At 49.9% G+C, this 17622-nt stretch overlaps 1 protein-coding gene across 1 annotated transcript in view; it reads left to right on the top strand.

Moving 5' to 3' along the window:
* The window catches only part of LOC138467651 (glycogen phosphorylase, brain form), a 760591-nt gene that overhangs the window by 578576 nt on the left and 164393 nt on the right, over nucleotides 1-17622 (top strand). Inside the window, exon 15 of the mRNA XM_069607828.1 lies at nucleotides 6463-6521. Within this exon, the coding sequence (XP_069463929.1) occupies nucleotides 6463-6521 (59 nt within the window). The remainder of the gene's footprint in view (nucleotides 1-6462; nucleotides 6522-17622) is intronic.

Here is a 17622-nt window from a genome sequence, read left to right as displayed (position 1 = left end):
TTCCAACCCCCCCGCATGCAGACACCCCAACCCTGCGGCAATCCAATCACCCACAACATAATCAACCAGATTTCGCGCTAAGGGGAGCTACCACCTCGACCCCCCGCACCCCACTGTGGATTACCCGACTCCTCCCGCAAAGACCAAACCCGAAGATCATGTCAGCTTCAATGTACCAAGACCAAGCATATTCCGGCCCCCTTATCAGACCAATTTATTGCCTCAATGACCAGGCTCTTCCGGCAACATATCCATAAAAGATGCTGCCTCCCCAGGAGTCTGAAAAAAGAGCAACTTGCCCCTATGCTCCACCCAAAGCTTGGCTGGGTACAGCATAGCATATTTCATATTCCTATCCCTCAACCGTTTCTTCACATCCAAAAAAGTCTTCCAGACAGCCTGCACCTTATCCGAAAAGTCTGGGAAGAATGTGATGACATCCCCTTTGTAAGTCACAGTACCTTTCTCCCTCCCCTTCCGGAGCACAGTATCCCTATCTCGATAATTCAGCAGGTGAGCTATCAGTGGCCTCGGTGGGGCTCCCGGAACCGGCCTCCTGCCACTAAGGATCCTATGAGCTCTCTCCACCACACATATCGGGGAGAATCCCTCCGAGCCCAGCGCTTTCCTCAGTATACCTTCCTCCAGACCTTCCATATCCCTCTGGTCCACCGATTCTGCCAGGCCCACAATCCTCACGTTATGCCTCGACTGCGACTCAAAATCCTCCTGCTTCTCCCTGAGCTCCTCAGCCATTGCTCCTGACACTGAGTTTGCAACGTCCTCCACTCCGAATATCCGTCCCTCCGCCTCATCCAGCCTCTCCCGATGTTTATCCAATCGGACCTGATGTGATCCACCTTGCAGGTCAATGTGTCCAGCTTTCCATCAAGAGACTGTATCCCGGATTGCAACTGCGTAAACATGACCTTAATGTCTTGAAACGCGGAGGAAGGATCTGTTCCCGACACTGGGGCACACTGCTCCGATAAGTCCACCATTACTCCGCTGAATTTAGCTTGGCTAGGTGCTTCAAAATGCAGTTTGGCTTGTTGTTTGCCACTCTTGCCCGACTTCGACATGGCGGATAAGGGGAAAAGGGGGAAGGGCAAAGGCACATGCATCCAAGAGTACGCCTGGCACGAAGATCCCCCCGCGTTGTCAGATCCCCCTCGGCGCCACCTATATTCCAGGTGGGTCTCCACTCATCCAAGTCCGGACCCCCAGCAGCATAGCATGGGGAGGCTGGCGCGAGGCAGCCACAGCACTGCGAACGTGTGCTTTACAACCTGTGGGTGATGGGATAATTCCAGGCACATAAAATCTCCGAAATACAGGAGAGCACACCGGCCCAGCTCCGCCAAACCTAGCCTGTTAACCCTGCAGGGCCCACAGACCAATCTGTCTGTGCGCAGCGCCCCAGAGCTCAGGGGAGCACTTGGGCCCCACCTGCCTCTGAGCCCGGACCACTCAAACATTGCGCAGAGCCCACCGGGGGCCCCCATTAACAGCGCCCGCTCGTCCCGGCGCCCACACTACTCCGCTCCAGGCAGTTGCTCCCTAGGGGATCGGGAGGGGAATGCGGTCCCAGCCAGCCGAGCACCGGCTCTTACCTCCGCCAGAGCCCTTGTCCACTCTGAGGGGTCTCCTCCGGGGGCAACGCTCCAGCAGGTCCACACAAGGCAGAGACCCCCGTCGGCAGGTCCCGGCAGCAGCGCCGCACTGCCACTCCGCCGCTCCAGCAGACGGAGTCCTCCCCGCCAGGCTCGTCACACAGCGCCTCCCCGGCTGACTCCCTCCAGGGCCGCACACGACCTCACTCCCGCTCCGACCAGCAGCCGCGGCGTCCTCACCGGGCCGCTGCCTCCAAACACAGCGGCCCCACCAGGCTCGCGGCAGCCATCCGCAATCAGGGGGCAGGAACTTCTCCTCAGTATCGAGCGGGACAGTGCGTTCCGCCGCAGGCAGGTCTCCCGCACAGCGGCCCTGCTCCCCAAGACCGCTCCTCCTCAGCGCCGCACCGGGGCTCCCCGTCTCCAGCTCAGAGCCGTGCCTCCACCAACAGACTCGATCCGCATCACTTTAGGGGCACAGAGGTTTCAAACGCCAACGCACCGCAACAGGGTGCCAAATGATGCCCAGAGTCAGCAGGATTTCTTACCGATAGCCAGGGGTGCAGAAGAGCTTCACAGACCTATGGCCATGTTGGTCGGCCTCTCGAGCGCCCCCTCCCCCGACCAACCCCAAGTTCCTTACAGAAATACAAAAAAGGTAGCAAGCGCCCCTCTCTCGAAAAGAACATGGCATGATAACCTGATCTGTGGTTTTTACCCACTGGGAGAGTCCGCATCCATCGCTTTCAGCTCACTATACTTTTACACAAAGGAGGAATATCCATTTGCATATCTGTCTTTGTCCCGCCCATAAGGGTAGTCCAGCGCCGAAATGCCAGGCAAACCTCATTTGAACAAGAGTACCAACAGCAACCCCATACACGTGTTTCATCCTTGTTGGGCCCCATCAGTGAGGTTGAGCTGTGCCTCTCTGAGCACAGTGAGCAAGGTGTCCACGTCTGGCTTCCCCCAGGTACAAAAAAGGTAGCAGGTGCCCCTCTCTCGAAAGAACATGGGATGATAACCGGTTCTGTGGTTTTTACCCACTGTGAAAGTCTGCAGCCATCGCTTTTAGCACACTGTACTTTTCACAAAGGAGGAATACCCATTTGCATATCAGTCTTTGTCCCGCCCATAAGGGCAGTCCAGCACTGAAATGCCAGGCCAACCTCCTTTGAACAAGAGTACCAACAGCAACCCCATACACGTGTTTCAGCCAGGTTGGGCTTCATCAGTGAGGTGGAGCTGTGCCTCTATGAGCACAATGAGCAAGGGGTCCACGTCTGGCTTCCCCCAGGTAATTTAGGGTGACCAACTCCAGGTTCCTTACAAAAATGCAAAATAGGCAGCAGGCGCTCCTCTCTCGAAAGAACATGGCATGATAACCTCTTCTGTGGTTTTTACCCACTATAAAATGTCCGCAGCCATTGCTTTTAGCTCACTGTACTTTTCACAAACGAGGAATAACTATTTGCATATCAGTCTTTGTCCCGCCCATAAGGGCAGTCCAGCACCGAAATGCCAGGCAACCTCCTTTGAACAAGAGTACCAACAGCAACCCCATACACGTGTTTCAGCCTTGTTGGGCCTCATCAGTGAGGTTGAGCTGTGCCTCTCTGAGCACAGTAAGCAAGGTGTCCACGTCTGGCTCCCCAAGGTAACTTAAGGGGACCAACCCCAAGTTCCTTACAAAAATACAAAAAAGGTAGCAGGTGCCCCTCTCTCGAAAGAACATGGCATGATAACCTGTTCTGTGATTTTTACCCACTGTGAAAGTCCGCAGCCATCGATTTTAGCTCACTGTACTTTTCACAAAGGAGGAATATCCATTTGCATATCAGTCTTTGTCCCGCCCACAAGGGCAGTCCAGCACCGAAATGCCAGGCCAACCTCCTTTGAACAAGAGTACCAACAGCAACCCCATACACGTGTTTCAGCCTTGTTGGGACTCATCACTGAGGTGGAGCTGTGCCTCTATGAGCACAGTGAGCAAGGGGTCCACGTCTAGGTTCCCCCAGGTAACTTAGGGTGACCAACGCCAAGTTCCTTACAAAAATACAAAAAAGGTAGCGGGCACCCCTCTCTCAAAAGGACATGGCATGATAACCTGTTCTGTGGTTTTTACCCACTGTGAAAGTCCGCAGCCATCGCTTTTAGCTCACTGTACTTTTCACAAAGGAGGAATATCCATTTGCATATCAGTCTTTGTCCTACCCATAAGGGCAGTCAAGCACCGAAATGCAAGGCCAACCTCCTTTGAACAAGAGTACCAACAGCAACCCCATACACGTGTTTCAGCCTTGTTGGGCCTCGTCAGTGAGGTGGAGCTGTGCCTCTATGAGCACAGTTAGCATGGGGTCCACGTCTGGGTTCCCCCAGGTAATTTAGGGTGACCAACCACAAGTTCCTTACAAAAATACAAAAAACGTAGCAGGCGCCCCTCTCTCGAAAATAACATGGCATGATAACCTGTTCTGTGGTTTTTACCCACTGTAAGAGTCTGCAGCCACTCTCAAAGTGCGAAAACCCACAGAACAGGTTATCATGCCATGTTCTTTCTGGAGAGGGGCGCCTACTACCTTTTTTCGAAAATTGCTTTACCTATAAATAGTCCGCTCATTTGCTTGTCTGCATGCCTGATGTAGCACCCGTATCATGAGGTGAGGCTTTACCAGTTTGCATACATACTCCAATCTGGCCTCATACGCTTGTCTGCATGCCTGATGTAGCCCCTGTACCGTGAAGTGAAGCTTTGCCATCAGTATACACACACCAGTTTTGTCTCATATGCTGTCTAAATGTCTGATGAAGCCCCCAGACCATGAGGTGATGCTTTGCCAGCCTATACACACACTAATTTGATCTCATATGCTGGTCTACATGCCTTATGTAGCCCCCTGTACGATGAGGTGAAGCTCTGCCAGTCTATACACACACTGGTTTTGTCTTATATGCATGTCTGCATGCCTGATGTAGCCCCCAAGTACCATTGCCAGTCTGTATACACACACTTATTTTGTCTCATATGCTGTCTGCATGCGTGATGTAGCCCCCCGTACCATGATGTGAGGCTTTACCAGTCTGCATTCACACATCTAATTTGTCTGTAACCAATATGTGTGTTCTTGTACTTCATTAAATGTACTACGCACTTTCTGTAACTAGTGCCTAGATGCCTCTGGGTTTTGCATGCTCAAATAAATGGCAAAATAAAATTAAAATAAATCAAGTGCTAGCAGGAGAATATACCAAGCAAAGCCCAGTATATAGAAAGAAGTCTAAGGAAGACCCAAGCCCTTGGAATTGTGAATTAAGTGAACTGTCTAAGGGAATCCTGGCATGCCAGAACAAGCCAAGTTGGTAAAGTGAATAGTAACTACCACAACGGGGAAGTTAGCCTCTTAGATTTCAAAGAACGTGGCTGCTCATTTTGTAAACTGTTTGTTTTGTGGAAAGAAACCTGGGGAAGGGAGTCCTCCCTGGGAATTGTGAAGCGTCTAAGAGAATCCTGGAAGGAAAGAATGCCAGACCAAGCCAAGTTTGTAAAGTGAAGAGTAACTACTACGAAGGGGAAGTAATCCTTTTAGGCTATAAAGAACTTAGCTGCACAATTTGTGAACTACCTTGTGGAGAGAAACATGGGGAAGGGAGTCCTCCCTTGGAATTGTGAACATTGTCCAGTTAGAACCTTTTCATTGGATTTGCATCTTTTGGTTGAGCTTGAACATTTGTGCACTTCTGAAAGCCAAAGACATTATCGTCCACACATTAGAGTTACTTTTAGATGAGAGGGCTTGGATAGGATTTTGGATACAGGACGTTTTTGCTTTGGACATCTTGACACATGACAGGCCCTTAGTTTTGTTTGATGTATTTGTATTTATTTTATTGGGCATTTGTAAGGAGCTTATACATCAAGAAAATTGTTCCAAACCCTTTATTATTTTAATAAAGGTTTGTAGCAACAAACATGAATCTTCTGTGTCCAGGTCTCTATCCTGGTTCCTCATAGCGGACACTGCTGAGGATCTCCCCAATGAATTGACTGCAGGGTACAGGGTGTGGAAGGCCAGGGCAGATTGGGGGCTCTGGGAAATTGCCCTCCATATCACCTCCAGGAGCTGCACTACATGTCTGGCAGCATCTCTTGGCTCAGAGAGTACCCCAGTCCACCATTGTGGCCACCCCCAGATGTGACACTGTCACATTCTCCAGAATCCACTCACAAGTAAAGCAATTCTCTTCCTTTTCATTTATTGTTTCTCTTACTCTTGGTGTTTACGCACAGAGCCTTTCTGTAAGGGACTATGGGCTTCATTATAAGTTTGCCGGTCTGGGGACAAGGGTGCAGGTAAGCTCACCGGCACCCTTGTTTCTGGATCGGCAAACTCCGAGTCTGCCTGCCGGGACCACTGTGCCCGACAGGTCTGACTCTGCCGGGTGCTGTGGCCACAGTAGGCAGACTGTTCACGGAAGCACAGGCTCATTCCTAACGGTGCTGGTGCTTCCGTGTCACCACTCCCATAGAGTCCCACAGGACTATATGGGAATAGAGATTTACAATTTGCCGGCGCCTGACTTCCCAGGCCGGCGTACTCGTAATGAGCCGGAGGCACTGGTTAGTCAGGCACCGGTAAAATATTACAGGCCCAGCGGAAACCCGCCAGTAGCACTGGCAGGGTTACCGCCAGACCCGTAATGAGGCCCAATGCCTTGGATTCCTTTTATCACCAAACTTATATTTGTGTATCTTCTTACAATAGGATGTGAAAGCCAAAATTCAATGTCCACCATGGAAACCTATGAAATGAATGTTTCTAACTGACATTTTTTATCCTTCAATTTTCAGGCATCAGGAAGGATCCATCCAAATATTATGTGCCAAGAACCGTCATGATTGGTGGAAAGGTATAGTTTTTCTCAAATATTTCTTCTGTCTTCATGTTGCTGTAGCACCTGTTTTCCGGCACCAACCCAAGCCAGGGAGGATCCATTTCTGGCCTAGGTTGGGGACAGTTCCCATGGAAACCACCACCCCAAACCCCTATACCAGCTGGGTAGGGAAAGGCACTGCACCTGGCAAATAAAATTGCTGTTAACTGAAGATGGGCTACACCATGAGTTCTTAGATTACCATTGGATACAGACAGACACTAGAGTGAATTTGATATAGATCCCAAATGGGGATCCCTCTTTATTAATAAAAACACACTTCTACTTTTAACCGTTTCCCTCTTTTTACCCTAGTATTCCCCTGGCATGAGCACTATCTAAATAGGGCCCTGCGTCAGCTCACCCTTCCTTGGAGGGGTCTCGTACCCCGTTGGCTGGGCAAGGGTGTCCACCCGCAGCCTGTTTTAAAATCTTCGAGGCAGCCCTGTTAGTGTGGTGGCTACCCCTAGTCACCGCTCCGACCCTCACCACCATTTTGATTTCTGGCGGTGTCCCCTGTGCCGTGGGGACACCGCTGATTTTATCGCCGCTCCTGTGTCCATCTTGACTTCAGGCTGTGTCCCAATGGCAACGGAGACATCGCTGCTTTCACCACCATGGGCCGTGACCTGTTGGGGCTTCCCTGCCCACATCCTCAACATTGCGTCATGAGATTAGGGCTGCTCAACCGTGAAGCCCAGGACTTTCCTCCCTCCTCGTATTCACGCGGGCTAGCTCGCTGGCTGGCTTTTTCACTTCCTCGGGTGTGCCCGACATACGCAGCCCGGGAGACTTCTTAGAACGTGCCTGCTTGTTCACAGAAGATGGGGAGCAGGTGCAAGTGGATCTAAGTCACCTGGCCTAAGCCCCGCCCACCCGGTGCCTTCCTGCTTGCCACTCTTTTTCCTACTTAAGGAGCCCTCCAGCCTCTTTTCCTTTGCAGATGGGGAGCAGATGCAAGTGGATCTAGGTCACCTGGCCTAAGCCCCGCCCATCTGGTGCCTTTCTGACTGTCGCTCTTTTTCACCACTTAGCAAGCCCCACCCACCTGGTGCCTTGCTGCTCTTTTTCACCACTTAGCAAGCCCCGCCCACCTGGTGCCTTCCTGCTTGCCGCTCTTTTTCCTACTTAAGGAGCCCTCCAGCCTCTTTTCCTTTGCAGATGGGGAGCAGGTGCAAGTGGATCTAGGTCACCTGGCCTAAGCCCCGCCCACCTGTGCCTTCCTGTCTGCTGCTTTTTTTCACCACTTAGCAAGCCCCACCCACCCTTTTCCTATCTCCTCCCCTTTCTTCTATGCACTTACTCTATCAGAATTGTCCCTGGACCTAATATGATAGCAACCTCGTCTGTTTCCTCCATTCTCCCATTGCTGTTTTTTTCCTTCCCACCACACCCCCCAGCACTATCTGAAATATCGTCATGCCTAGGATGATAGTCGCTTGTTTTGTTCCTCCCCTCCCTTTCTGCACCCCTCTCCTTCACCTTTTGTTTTCTCCGGCTTTACCAGAAATGTCGTCAGGCCTAGTACGGTAGTCGCCTGTCTGTTTCGATTTCCTTCCCACTCTCCCCCTCCCTTCCATATCTATGTCTTAGCTCTTGCACTATCTGAAATGTCGTCAGGCCGAGTACGATAGTTAATTTCACATCCTTACTGTTCAAGGCCTGTAAGAATGTCATTGTATTTTCCCTTGTTCCCTCCCTTGCCTTAAAGCGCTTTGAAACACATTGTGAATAGGCGCTATATAAATAAACTATCATATCATATCTGCCCAAGGTGGGCTGTCTTGAGGTGGGTAGCCTTGTCTGGACTGCCCCGACATGCAGCCTTCGCTGGGATGTTAATGTTTGGCCCAGGCCTTCACTTTGCAACCTGCCCGGGCCTTAGATGATGCTGGGCCTGTCCGGTTCGGCCCTGGGGGTGGGGCAACCGCCTCCATGGCCCTGGGGCAGCCAAGCTGCCCCTAACATAAGCAGCACAGTCCCCCGGCTTACTCTCTGGGGGGCTCTTACATGCCCCCCCCCCAGTGCCGTTGATGGCTTCAGGCAGGGACCTCCCAGGTAAATATTTTCCCTTTCTCTCTCTGCTTCTCTGCTTTTCCTGTTGCTTTCCCCAACTGTCTTTTATCAACTGTCTATTTCTTTGAAATCTTTACTTGATTAATTTCTCCCCTGCCCAAGCCATTCTTTGGCATGGGACTTCTAATCCTTTGTTTTCCCTTCTTTTCTCTATTAACATTCCATCCAGCCCCATGGTGGGCTGCATGGTTTGATTCAACACAGCACATGAATAACCACAAAAAGAAATAAAACACACACTACGTTCATACAAAATACTTTTATTACCCTGGTGTCTGCGTCTTTTTTTCTAGGGTCCCTTAGGGGACAAGCATATAGCCCCTACTAGCTGGGGCCCTACAAAGTGATGTCTAATATTTTAGCAGTTTTTTCTAAACAGACCGTAGAGATAATCTATCGATACCCGCAGTAGCCTGACATCTCCACACACCCCGTGGACCATGCCACGAGAACACACCTTTCTGCAGCAGTTGGTGGTTCATTTTGGATTGCTCACCATAGAGATCAGTCCATCGTTTTGTATACGGTTGAAGTCATCTTATGGTTTACTCTCTTTAAACTTCTACATCATAACATGTGAAAGTTAAAGTTCGACATCGTAACACATGCGGACGGAAGTGGAAGAAGTGGTTACTGTGGTGTAGCACCTTTGCAGTACCTCTGTTGTGTCTATTGAGGAGGTGGAGCCTGATTCTACTGAGACTTGCTGTGCTGCTATATAACTTTCAGTCCAGTGGGGAGTGCGGTGCGGATGGAAGTGGAAGAAGTGGTTACTGTGGGAACCCTGTGGAACAAGGAGAACCACCCATGCAGGTTGATTATATTGATGAGTGACTGCTGATAAGCAGAGTTATTTATCTGACCTTGCTCTCGTATCCCTTTCATACTGACTGTGGAGGCAACTGTGGGGTTTGGTTATCTTGGAACACTACTATTCATATTATCAACCGAGGGTCGCCGTATGCGGAGCCTCACCAACCGTTACTCTCGCCCCATACCTCCGCTACATTGACTTAAGAGGCGGCCACAGGGTTTAGTAACCTTGGAACCTCTACACACTTCCTGTGCTTGTCTTCGTAGTGGGATTGAAATACAGAGCTGCATACATACACATCTCCCACTACCTCAATGGACAGGTGATCGCAATCATGCAATCCTTGGTGTCCATATAATACAGCTATCTGTGCATGCATATGCATTTGAAATATAGGATTAAAACAACCATTATAGCCATTTGCACGTAGCCATTTCCTGTGTCTTCGGACCGGAGAAGGTGACCGTGGGGTACTGTATACCTTGCCGCCTTCAATTAAACTGCTATTTTGGTTTATTCTGATGGGAGAAGGTGACCGCAGGGTATCGTGTACCTTAGAGCCTTGAATTAAACTGCAATACTGTTTTTTCTGATGGCAGAAGGTGACCGCTGGGTAATGCTGATCTTGTAGCCTTCAACTAAATTGCTACAGTCGTATATTCCCTTATTGAGAATATTAGTTCAACACAAGCTACGCCTACGCATCTGTCATTTCGGATATGCCTGCAGTCACCAGGAATCGCCCACTACGTTCTGGCGACCATGCAGTATGCACTGGAACATTAAATGCTGCTCGCAACCTAAAAAACACGCAACCAAGAGACTTTTAAAGCAGGCAAAATCTTCCATGGCAGGCATCACTATTTGTATTTGTGACCTGAATGGCACTAATGAATGTCAACGAGGGAAAATTACACCTTTTTTAAAACCAAATTGTAATCCTATCAGTAAGCCCAACTCTCACTCTAAGACAGCTGTTGTCCTAGAACATACCGTAAACCAAGCTAATACTTCACTTCAAGACAGTTTGGTGATGGCCATAGCTATGAGCTTAAAGGCTGAGTCAAACATGGAATTTCCTATGCCTCACAATTCTTACCAAGCTACGAGAGAATTTCTTTCAGTCAGTACAAAATACTAGATTGCAAAATGATGACTAGTGTTGCTCTAGTGGAATTGTACACAGGGAAATAGCTGTACATCCACTAGAGCACACTTCGAGAAATGACTCCTTGCAGATGGGGGATGAAAATGCGATGCATGCCTTGGGGAAATCTACATATTTGAAAAGCACTATGGTGGACTTTGATGACGTTCTTAAGAACATGAGCTCTGACAAAATCCTGGTTACTGATCTATATGCTACTACCAGTCCATTTTTAAACCGCTCTAATACTCTAGAACTGCTACATCAAATCCGGTAATAAGATGTCTTCTCATGAGCTGAAGAGAGTTGAGATCCCTCGGCCACTTTGGGGGCCTAATTGGGCTGTTTTACATTGGGAATCCTCTGTTATTGTTGAGCTAATTATGTCACAGTCCTTCGTTTTCCACGACCTTGGCTACGAATTTGCAAGGGTGCCAATCCCAAAGGTTCCTTTAGATAATCAATATCCTTTGGAGGGGACACGCTCCCATCCAGCAGACAATATGATAAAAGACATAGGGCCTCATTCCGAGCTGGGCGGTAAGTGGTTAACGGCGCCGGTAATGGTGCCCGCGCCGTCAACCCCTTACGGCTCTATTACGAGGCTGCTCGCAGGACCCGCAAAGAGCGCCTGGTAAAACCAGGCGCCCTTAGCGGGTCCCGCTAGCAGACTGGGGAGCTAACAACGGGCCCGTTATTAACAGGCACGTCGTTAGCTCCCTCCCCATTTGAGCCCTATGGGGGCTCGAATGGGGATGGGTTCCCTGAATGGGGAAATACGGGGTCCTCCAAGGTTGGAATGGCCCGGTATTTCCCCATTCAGGGAACCCAGACCCGGTATGCGGTATGGGGGTGGCCATGGTGCTAATAGCACCATGCCTACCTCCATACTCGTAATGACCCCCATAGTCACCAGGGTATGTCTTGAGCTACAATCTAAAGGTAATTCGCTGGTGAGACAAAACAACCACTTCCCGAAAGCTAAGAACTGTGAAGATGTGGACTGATTTGAGGCCCCTAGAACAAATCACATAAAGATAAGGTCCTGTAATACTAGGGGATATCGCTCCCTTATTTCTAACTCTGAAGGTATTCCATTATTACTTGCGGCTGACATTATTTTATTGCAAGAGACCTGGTTGAGGGAAATTCTCTCTATAGATGGATATACAACTTATCAAATCCCTGCTTGAAAAAAACAGTTAGGCAGACCTTTTGGGGGTCTTATCACAGCAGTATCGAAATATCTGAAGGCATCAATACAGGTATTGGACAGTAGATCTGACCATGTTTTAGCCATTACGATAGATATCCCACGGATGGGGCAAAATGATGAAATTCTATTGTGAAATGTATACAACCCACCAGGAAACGGTTACACAGAAATTATAACAAATCAGACAGAACTATTAATAGAGCCCTGGGAAATTGAACATTCTAAAGGGCAATACTGTGTCATAGGAGATCTGAATTTCCAGCGTCCCCACTATCCAGATAAACACGTTAGGGTTTTGAATTGTTACACCTACATCAGTAACAAGTTTGAGGTGTGGGCCATCAGCCCAGAAGAAGATGATAGATCTATTAGTGGAAGTCCCTGGATGTCACTTATTAGAAAATGCCAATTATACCAGTTAATTAATGTTGGGCATGAAAACTTGTTTTATACTTGGTCAAATGGTCGACAATTCTTGTGGATTGATTTTGTACTATCCAAATTATCCGGGTTTGCGTTTATAACCGACTTTAAGCTTATAGCCAACAATCTCAGCGATTAGTTTATAGCAGAATTTTCCCTGAAAATCGCCCCTGAGATTGATGAGGGAAAACTGAAGGGTGATTACTGTATTAACAACAAGGGCAACCCCATAAAATGGAATAGAAATAAACTCTGTGAAACTAATGAAATGCTATTAGCTGCAGTGACTGATGACACCCTTCCTACATTCGGTAATATGGAGGATTTTTACGTTACCGTATAGAACTCACTAGGGGAAGTTTTGAATTACCAGCAAAATATCACCTCCCGTAGCTGTCTCCATAGAAATACCTATGGTCAGTCTGTAGCAACTAAGATAAAAGAACTAAATAGCAAGATCCGATAGAAAAAAAGAAACATTCATGATCCCGAGACAAGATCATTGAGAGAAAAAAATCTGAAAATGCAACATAAAAATTGGTATAGGATGCATAGGAGCTCTATGGCCTCAGAACAATGGAAACCAATGTTGTTGGCTTTAAAAGATAACAATTTGCAAAGATTCTGGCACATTTACAAAAACATAACTCCGATATGCTTGGTATTCGAGAGATTAATCTCATATCTAATGATATCTGGAGAATTTATATATTATCCCTGTAATATTGAGAACTAATTTCTGAAATTAATAGCACATATCGGATTATAGGAGACAAAGAATACTTCAAGTTTTCTGAGGCCGAAAGTGAAAAAAAAATAGGAAATATGAAGCTATCTAGGGCACCTGGTCCTGACGGCCTTCCTAATTTGTTATAAAAGGAAAATACAAAAGTATGGGCCTCAATTCTCCATGTGATCTTCAGTGAAATTATATACATGGGACAAATACCTAAATCCTGGAGATGTTCAGTCCTAATTCCTCTCTACAAAAAATGCCCTAGAGATTTTCAGTTAATTATGAATTCTGGCCATGATAGACTCTAGTGCCAAAATCTTTAGCAAATTGCTATTAAAGTACATAAATGTGTGGATAGCTGAAAATATCCTCAGTAATCAGCAATCTGGCTTCTGCAAGGGCTATTGTATCCTGTCTAACATCTGGGTGTGATCAAACCTTATTTGCAGTACCCTACTATCAAAAACCAAAACATTATCAGGGTAATTCATGGAAATGCGCACAGCGTATTCATGGATTTTAGCCTCCAAAACCAGCCGTGGCGCAGAGTGGCGCAGCGACCCTGCAGCAGCGCCAGTTACGCCCCCAAGAACGCCCTTGCGCAAGGAAAAGGCATCAAAATCCCCAATCCAGCGCAAAGGTCTGCGACAACCCAAAACCAGTTTACCGGACTGCCAAACAGCAAACGCCAAGCAGGGAACGTGTATTACGGGTTTTGCGGTAACTTCCACACGCGAAAGGGCCTGTGCGAGCGGGTACGTGTATAACTGGGGTTCGCGTGAAGTTACACACGCGATTGGCCTGGGTATGTGTATTTCAGGGGTGCGCAGGAAGTCTTACACGCGATCGTGCCTGGGGGAGCGGTGTACGTGTATTCCAAGGGTGCGCGGGAAGTTCAATACGCGATTGGCCTGGGGACGTGTATTTCAGGGGTGCGCGGGAAGTTCTACATGCAAATGGCCTGGGTGCGTGTATTCCAGGGATGCGCGGGAAGTTCTACACGCGATTGGCCTGGGTACGTGTATTCCAGGGGTGCGCGGGAAGTCTTACACACGATCGGGCCTGGGGGAGCGGTGTACGTGTATTCCTGGGGTGCGCCGGAAGTTCTACACCCGATTGGCCTGGGTACGTGTATTTCAGGGGTGCGCGTGTGTTTTCACATGCGACTGGCCTGGGTACGTGTATTTCAGGGGTGCGCGGGTGTTTTCACACGCGATTGGCCTGGGTACGTGTATTTCAGGGGTGCGCAAGAAGTTTTACACGCGATTGGCCTGGGTACGTGTATTTCAGGGGTGCGCGAGAAGTTTCACATGCGATTGGGCTGGGTACGTGTATTTCAGGGGTGCGCGAGAAGTTTCACACGCGATCGGGCCTGGGGGAGCGTGTGCGTGTATTTCAGGGATGCGCGAGAAGTTTTATACGTGAATGGCCTGGGTGCGTGTATTTCAGGGGTGCGCGAGAAGTTTCACACGCGATTGGGCTGGGTATGTGTATTTCAGGGGTGCGCGAGAAGTTTCACACGCGATCGGGCCTGGGGGAGCGTGTGCGTGTATTTCAGGGGTGCGCGAGAAGTTTTACACGCGAATGGCCTGGGTGCGTGTATTTCAGGGGTGCGCGAGAAGTTTCACATGCGATTGGGCTGGGTACGTGTATTTCAGGGGTGCGCGAGAAGTTTCACACGCGATCGGGCCTGGGGGAGCGTGTGCGTGTATTTCAGGGATGCGCGAGAAGTTTTATACGTGAATGGCCTGGGTGCGTGTATTTCAGGGGTGCGCGAGACGTTTCACACACGATTGGGCTGGGTATGTGTATTTCAGGGGTGCGCGAGAAGTTTCACACGCGATTTCAGCAGGGTACGTGTATTTCAGGGGTGCCGGGGAGTCCTACATGTGATTTGGCAGTATGGGTCCTTCCAGGTGTTCCCTGTACACCCTCCACGGCCCCTGCAGGCAGCCCACACCACAGGCCCCCCCCACTCATGTCCCCCTGCACCCCCACCCCCCAGCATTGCGGGGCACCTGCAAGCAGGCCCCCACTCATGTCCCACTCATGTCCCCCTGCACCCCCACCCCCCAGCATTGCGGGGCACCTGCCAGCAGGCCCCCACTCATGTCCCACTCATGTCCCCCTGCACCCCCACCCCCCAGCATTGCGGGGCACCTGCCAGCAGGCCCCCACTCATGTCCCACTCATGTCCCCCTGCACCCCCACCCCCAAGCATTGTGGGGCACCTGCCAGCAGGCCCTGACACATGTCCCCCAGCCAACACGTCATCACAATCTAGATCCCTGGCCCTTATGGGCAGCCTCCACATGCCAAACACCCACCCAAGTATTGCATCCACCCACTTAGAAATGCCAATTACATGATACAACCCCAATGGCAAGTATGTAAATGAACACATGTCCCTCACATACACACAATGTGTGTAAGTGAATGTCAAAACCCATATCATGATATGCATGAAACCAATGAGATGATACTACACATTGAAGTTTGATGAAATAAATGTATTAAAAGCAGAATAAATGGAATTAAAAATAAACAAATGACAATGGGAATCAAAAACCAAAAGCAGCATGTCCGTAAAATAATGAAAAACCACAAATCATAATCCAAAGGAAAGGTGTCCAAAGTCACAGTTCAAGAAAGTAAATCCAAGGTAAAAACAAAACCGAAAACCATTGCTCCATGGGTAAATCCAAAAAAAAAAACTAAAATCCAACAGTCAACTATATACAGATAAACAATCCAGGGTCCATGATCCCAACTGAAGAAATGAAACCTATATAAAAATACTACCTTATAAAAAAACTATATACAAAAATGTGGTCCATTGTCCAAAAGGTCCAAAATAAATAAAAAAGCAAAGGAAACCTAACACTAACTACATAACAATTTACAAGGCCAGCGGGCTAGTCCGACGGCTCACTGGTTGTTGTCATGGGCCAGGGCATCATCGAACTCCTGTTCAATGGCTTGGAGGCGGGCATGTTCCCTTGCCCCGAGGTCTTGCAGGGATAATGCAGTGTCCAGCTCCAACTCCCTGCGAAGACCCTCGAGGCACTCAGCGCCCTCCGCATGGAGTTCTCCGCCCTGACCATTGTGAGGCGTTCCTCCCCTGCCCGCTGCCGCTCCGCACCTATCTGCTGGCCCAACCGCTCCCACACGGAAGCCACTCCCATTCCAGGGTTCTCCTGCCCTCCGGCCGATGCCCGCACCCCTGATGTTGATGGCCCCGAGCCATGATGCCTCCCACGTCTAGCCTGCCGCTGCCTCCGACGCAACTGCCTGTGCCAGCACGACAGCATCCAGGCTGATGGAATCCAGCGACGCCGTCGTGCACGTGCCCTGCCCGATGATGCCATCACATCCTCCATCTGCTGGGGTCCAGTTGCTGGTGTGTCCACCCCTGCTGGACCTCCGACTCCCGACTGTGGCAGGGATGGGATCCCCATCGAGGTGGCTGCATTGGTCGGGGCAGGTCCACAGGGGGCCCTGGTGGCATCTGGGCCGGAAGGCGGCATGGAGTACGACTGGCGCATAGCCTCCACAGAGGAGGAGAGGGTCGCCAGAGTGCCCGACACATGTACGAGACCCCCGACCATGACCGCTCCCAACTGGGCCACGTTGGCACGGTGCTCTTCGTGATGACGTGCGTGCTCCCCCCGGGAAGCACGCACCTCATCACGAATGACACCCGTGCGCAATGCGACACCAATCAGGACCTTCTTCATACGGCCAGGGGTCCCCTCGTCCGCAGGTGGAGGGGAGTCAGATGACATGGACATCCCCCCTACCTGCGGACGGGCCTGGGATGGGGCATCCCTGCTGGTGCATGGTGGTGCAGTCACAGTGTCAGGGACAGTGACATGCACAGGCACCTCCACAGCGACCTGTGCTGCCTCCTGCCCCTGCCCCTGGACTGCACCACTTGCACCAGCAGGGATGCCCCCATCAGGCCCCATGTGCGGCTCAGTAGCGGCCTCCTCCTCCTCTGTGGAAACCACCAACCTGGATGGCTCCACACCGTCTTCCGCCATTGCAAGCCCCTGTGGGGGCTCACCCACCCCTTCCGCTGCAGCCGTGGGGGCATCCCTGCCGCTTAGCTCCACAGCGCCATCTCCGCCCTCTTCTTCACTTTGCGCTGTGTAGAGGGAGACAGAACACAAGCATCAGGGTACTGTACAATGGTCCCCTAGACAGGAAGCAATAGCAGATGAGTGGCACTGTCAAAGATCACTTCCATCATGTCCCTCCACAACACATGGGTCAGTGCAGGCAAAACACATGCAGTAACAGGCATGGCGCATGCTATGGACATAAGCAAACATGTCCAAGGGACTCTTGAAGCATACAATGTTGTTTTGGACTCACATGCATCATGGGTCATGCCTATCACATGCACACACTTCAACGTACTTTCATCCATCTGGACTCGTACACCCGAGACACAGTGGATGCAAGGATAACTATGCTGCATCAGTGAATCTGAACATTGTCACAGACATGTGTCATGCATCCATGGCATCCACAAGTCACAGACACGCAGGTCAGAAACACAGACATGGACACCATACATTTACATGGCATCAGCACCCATCCCTCACCCACACCCATGTCCAGGAACAGAGACTGGCATGCTCTCATGTGTCTATTCCGCAT

The sequence above is a fragment of the Ambystoma mexicanum genome, chromosome 4q (genome assembly GCF_040938575.1).
Source record: "Ambystoma mexicanum isolate Mex_15411 chromosome 4q, UKY_AmexF1_1, whole genome shotgun sequence".
Classification (NCBI taxonomy): Eukaryota; Metazoa; Chordata; class Amphibia; order Caudata; family Ambystomatidae; genus Ambystoma; species Ambystoma mexicanum.
Note: the sequence above shows the minus strand (reverse complement) of the source record. Positions and strands in the feature narration are given on the sequence as shown.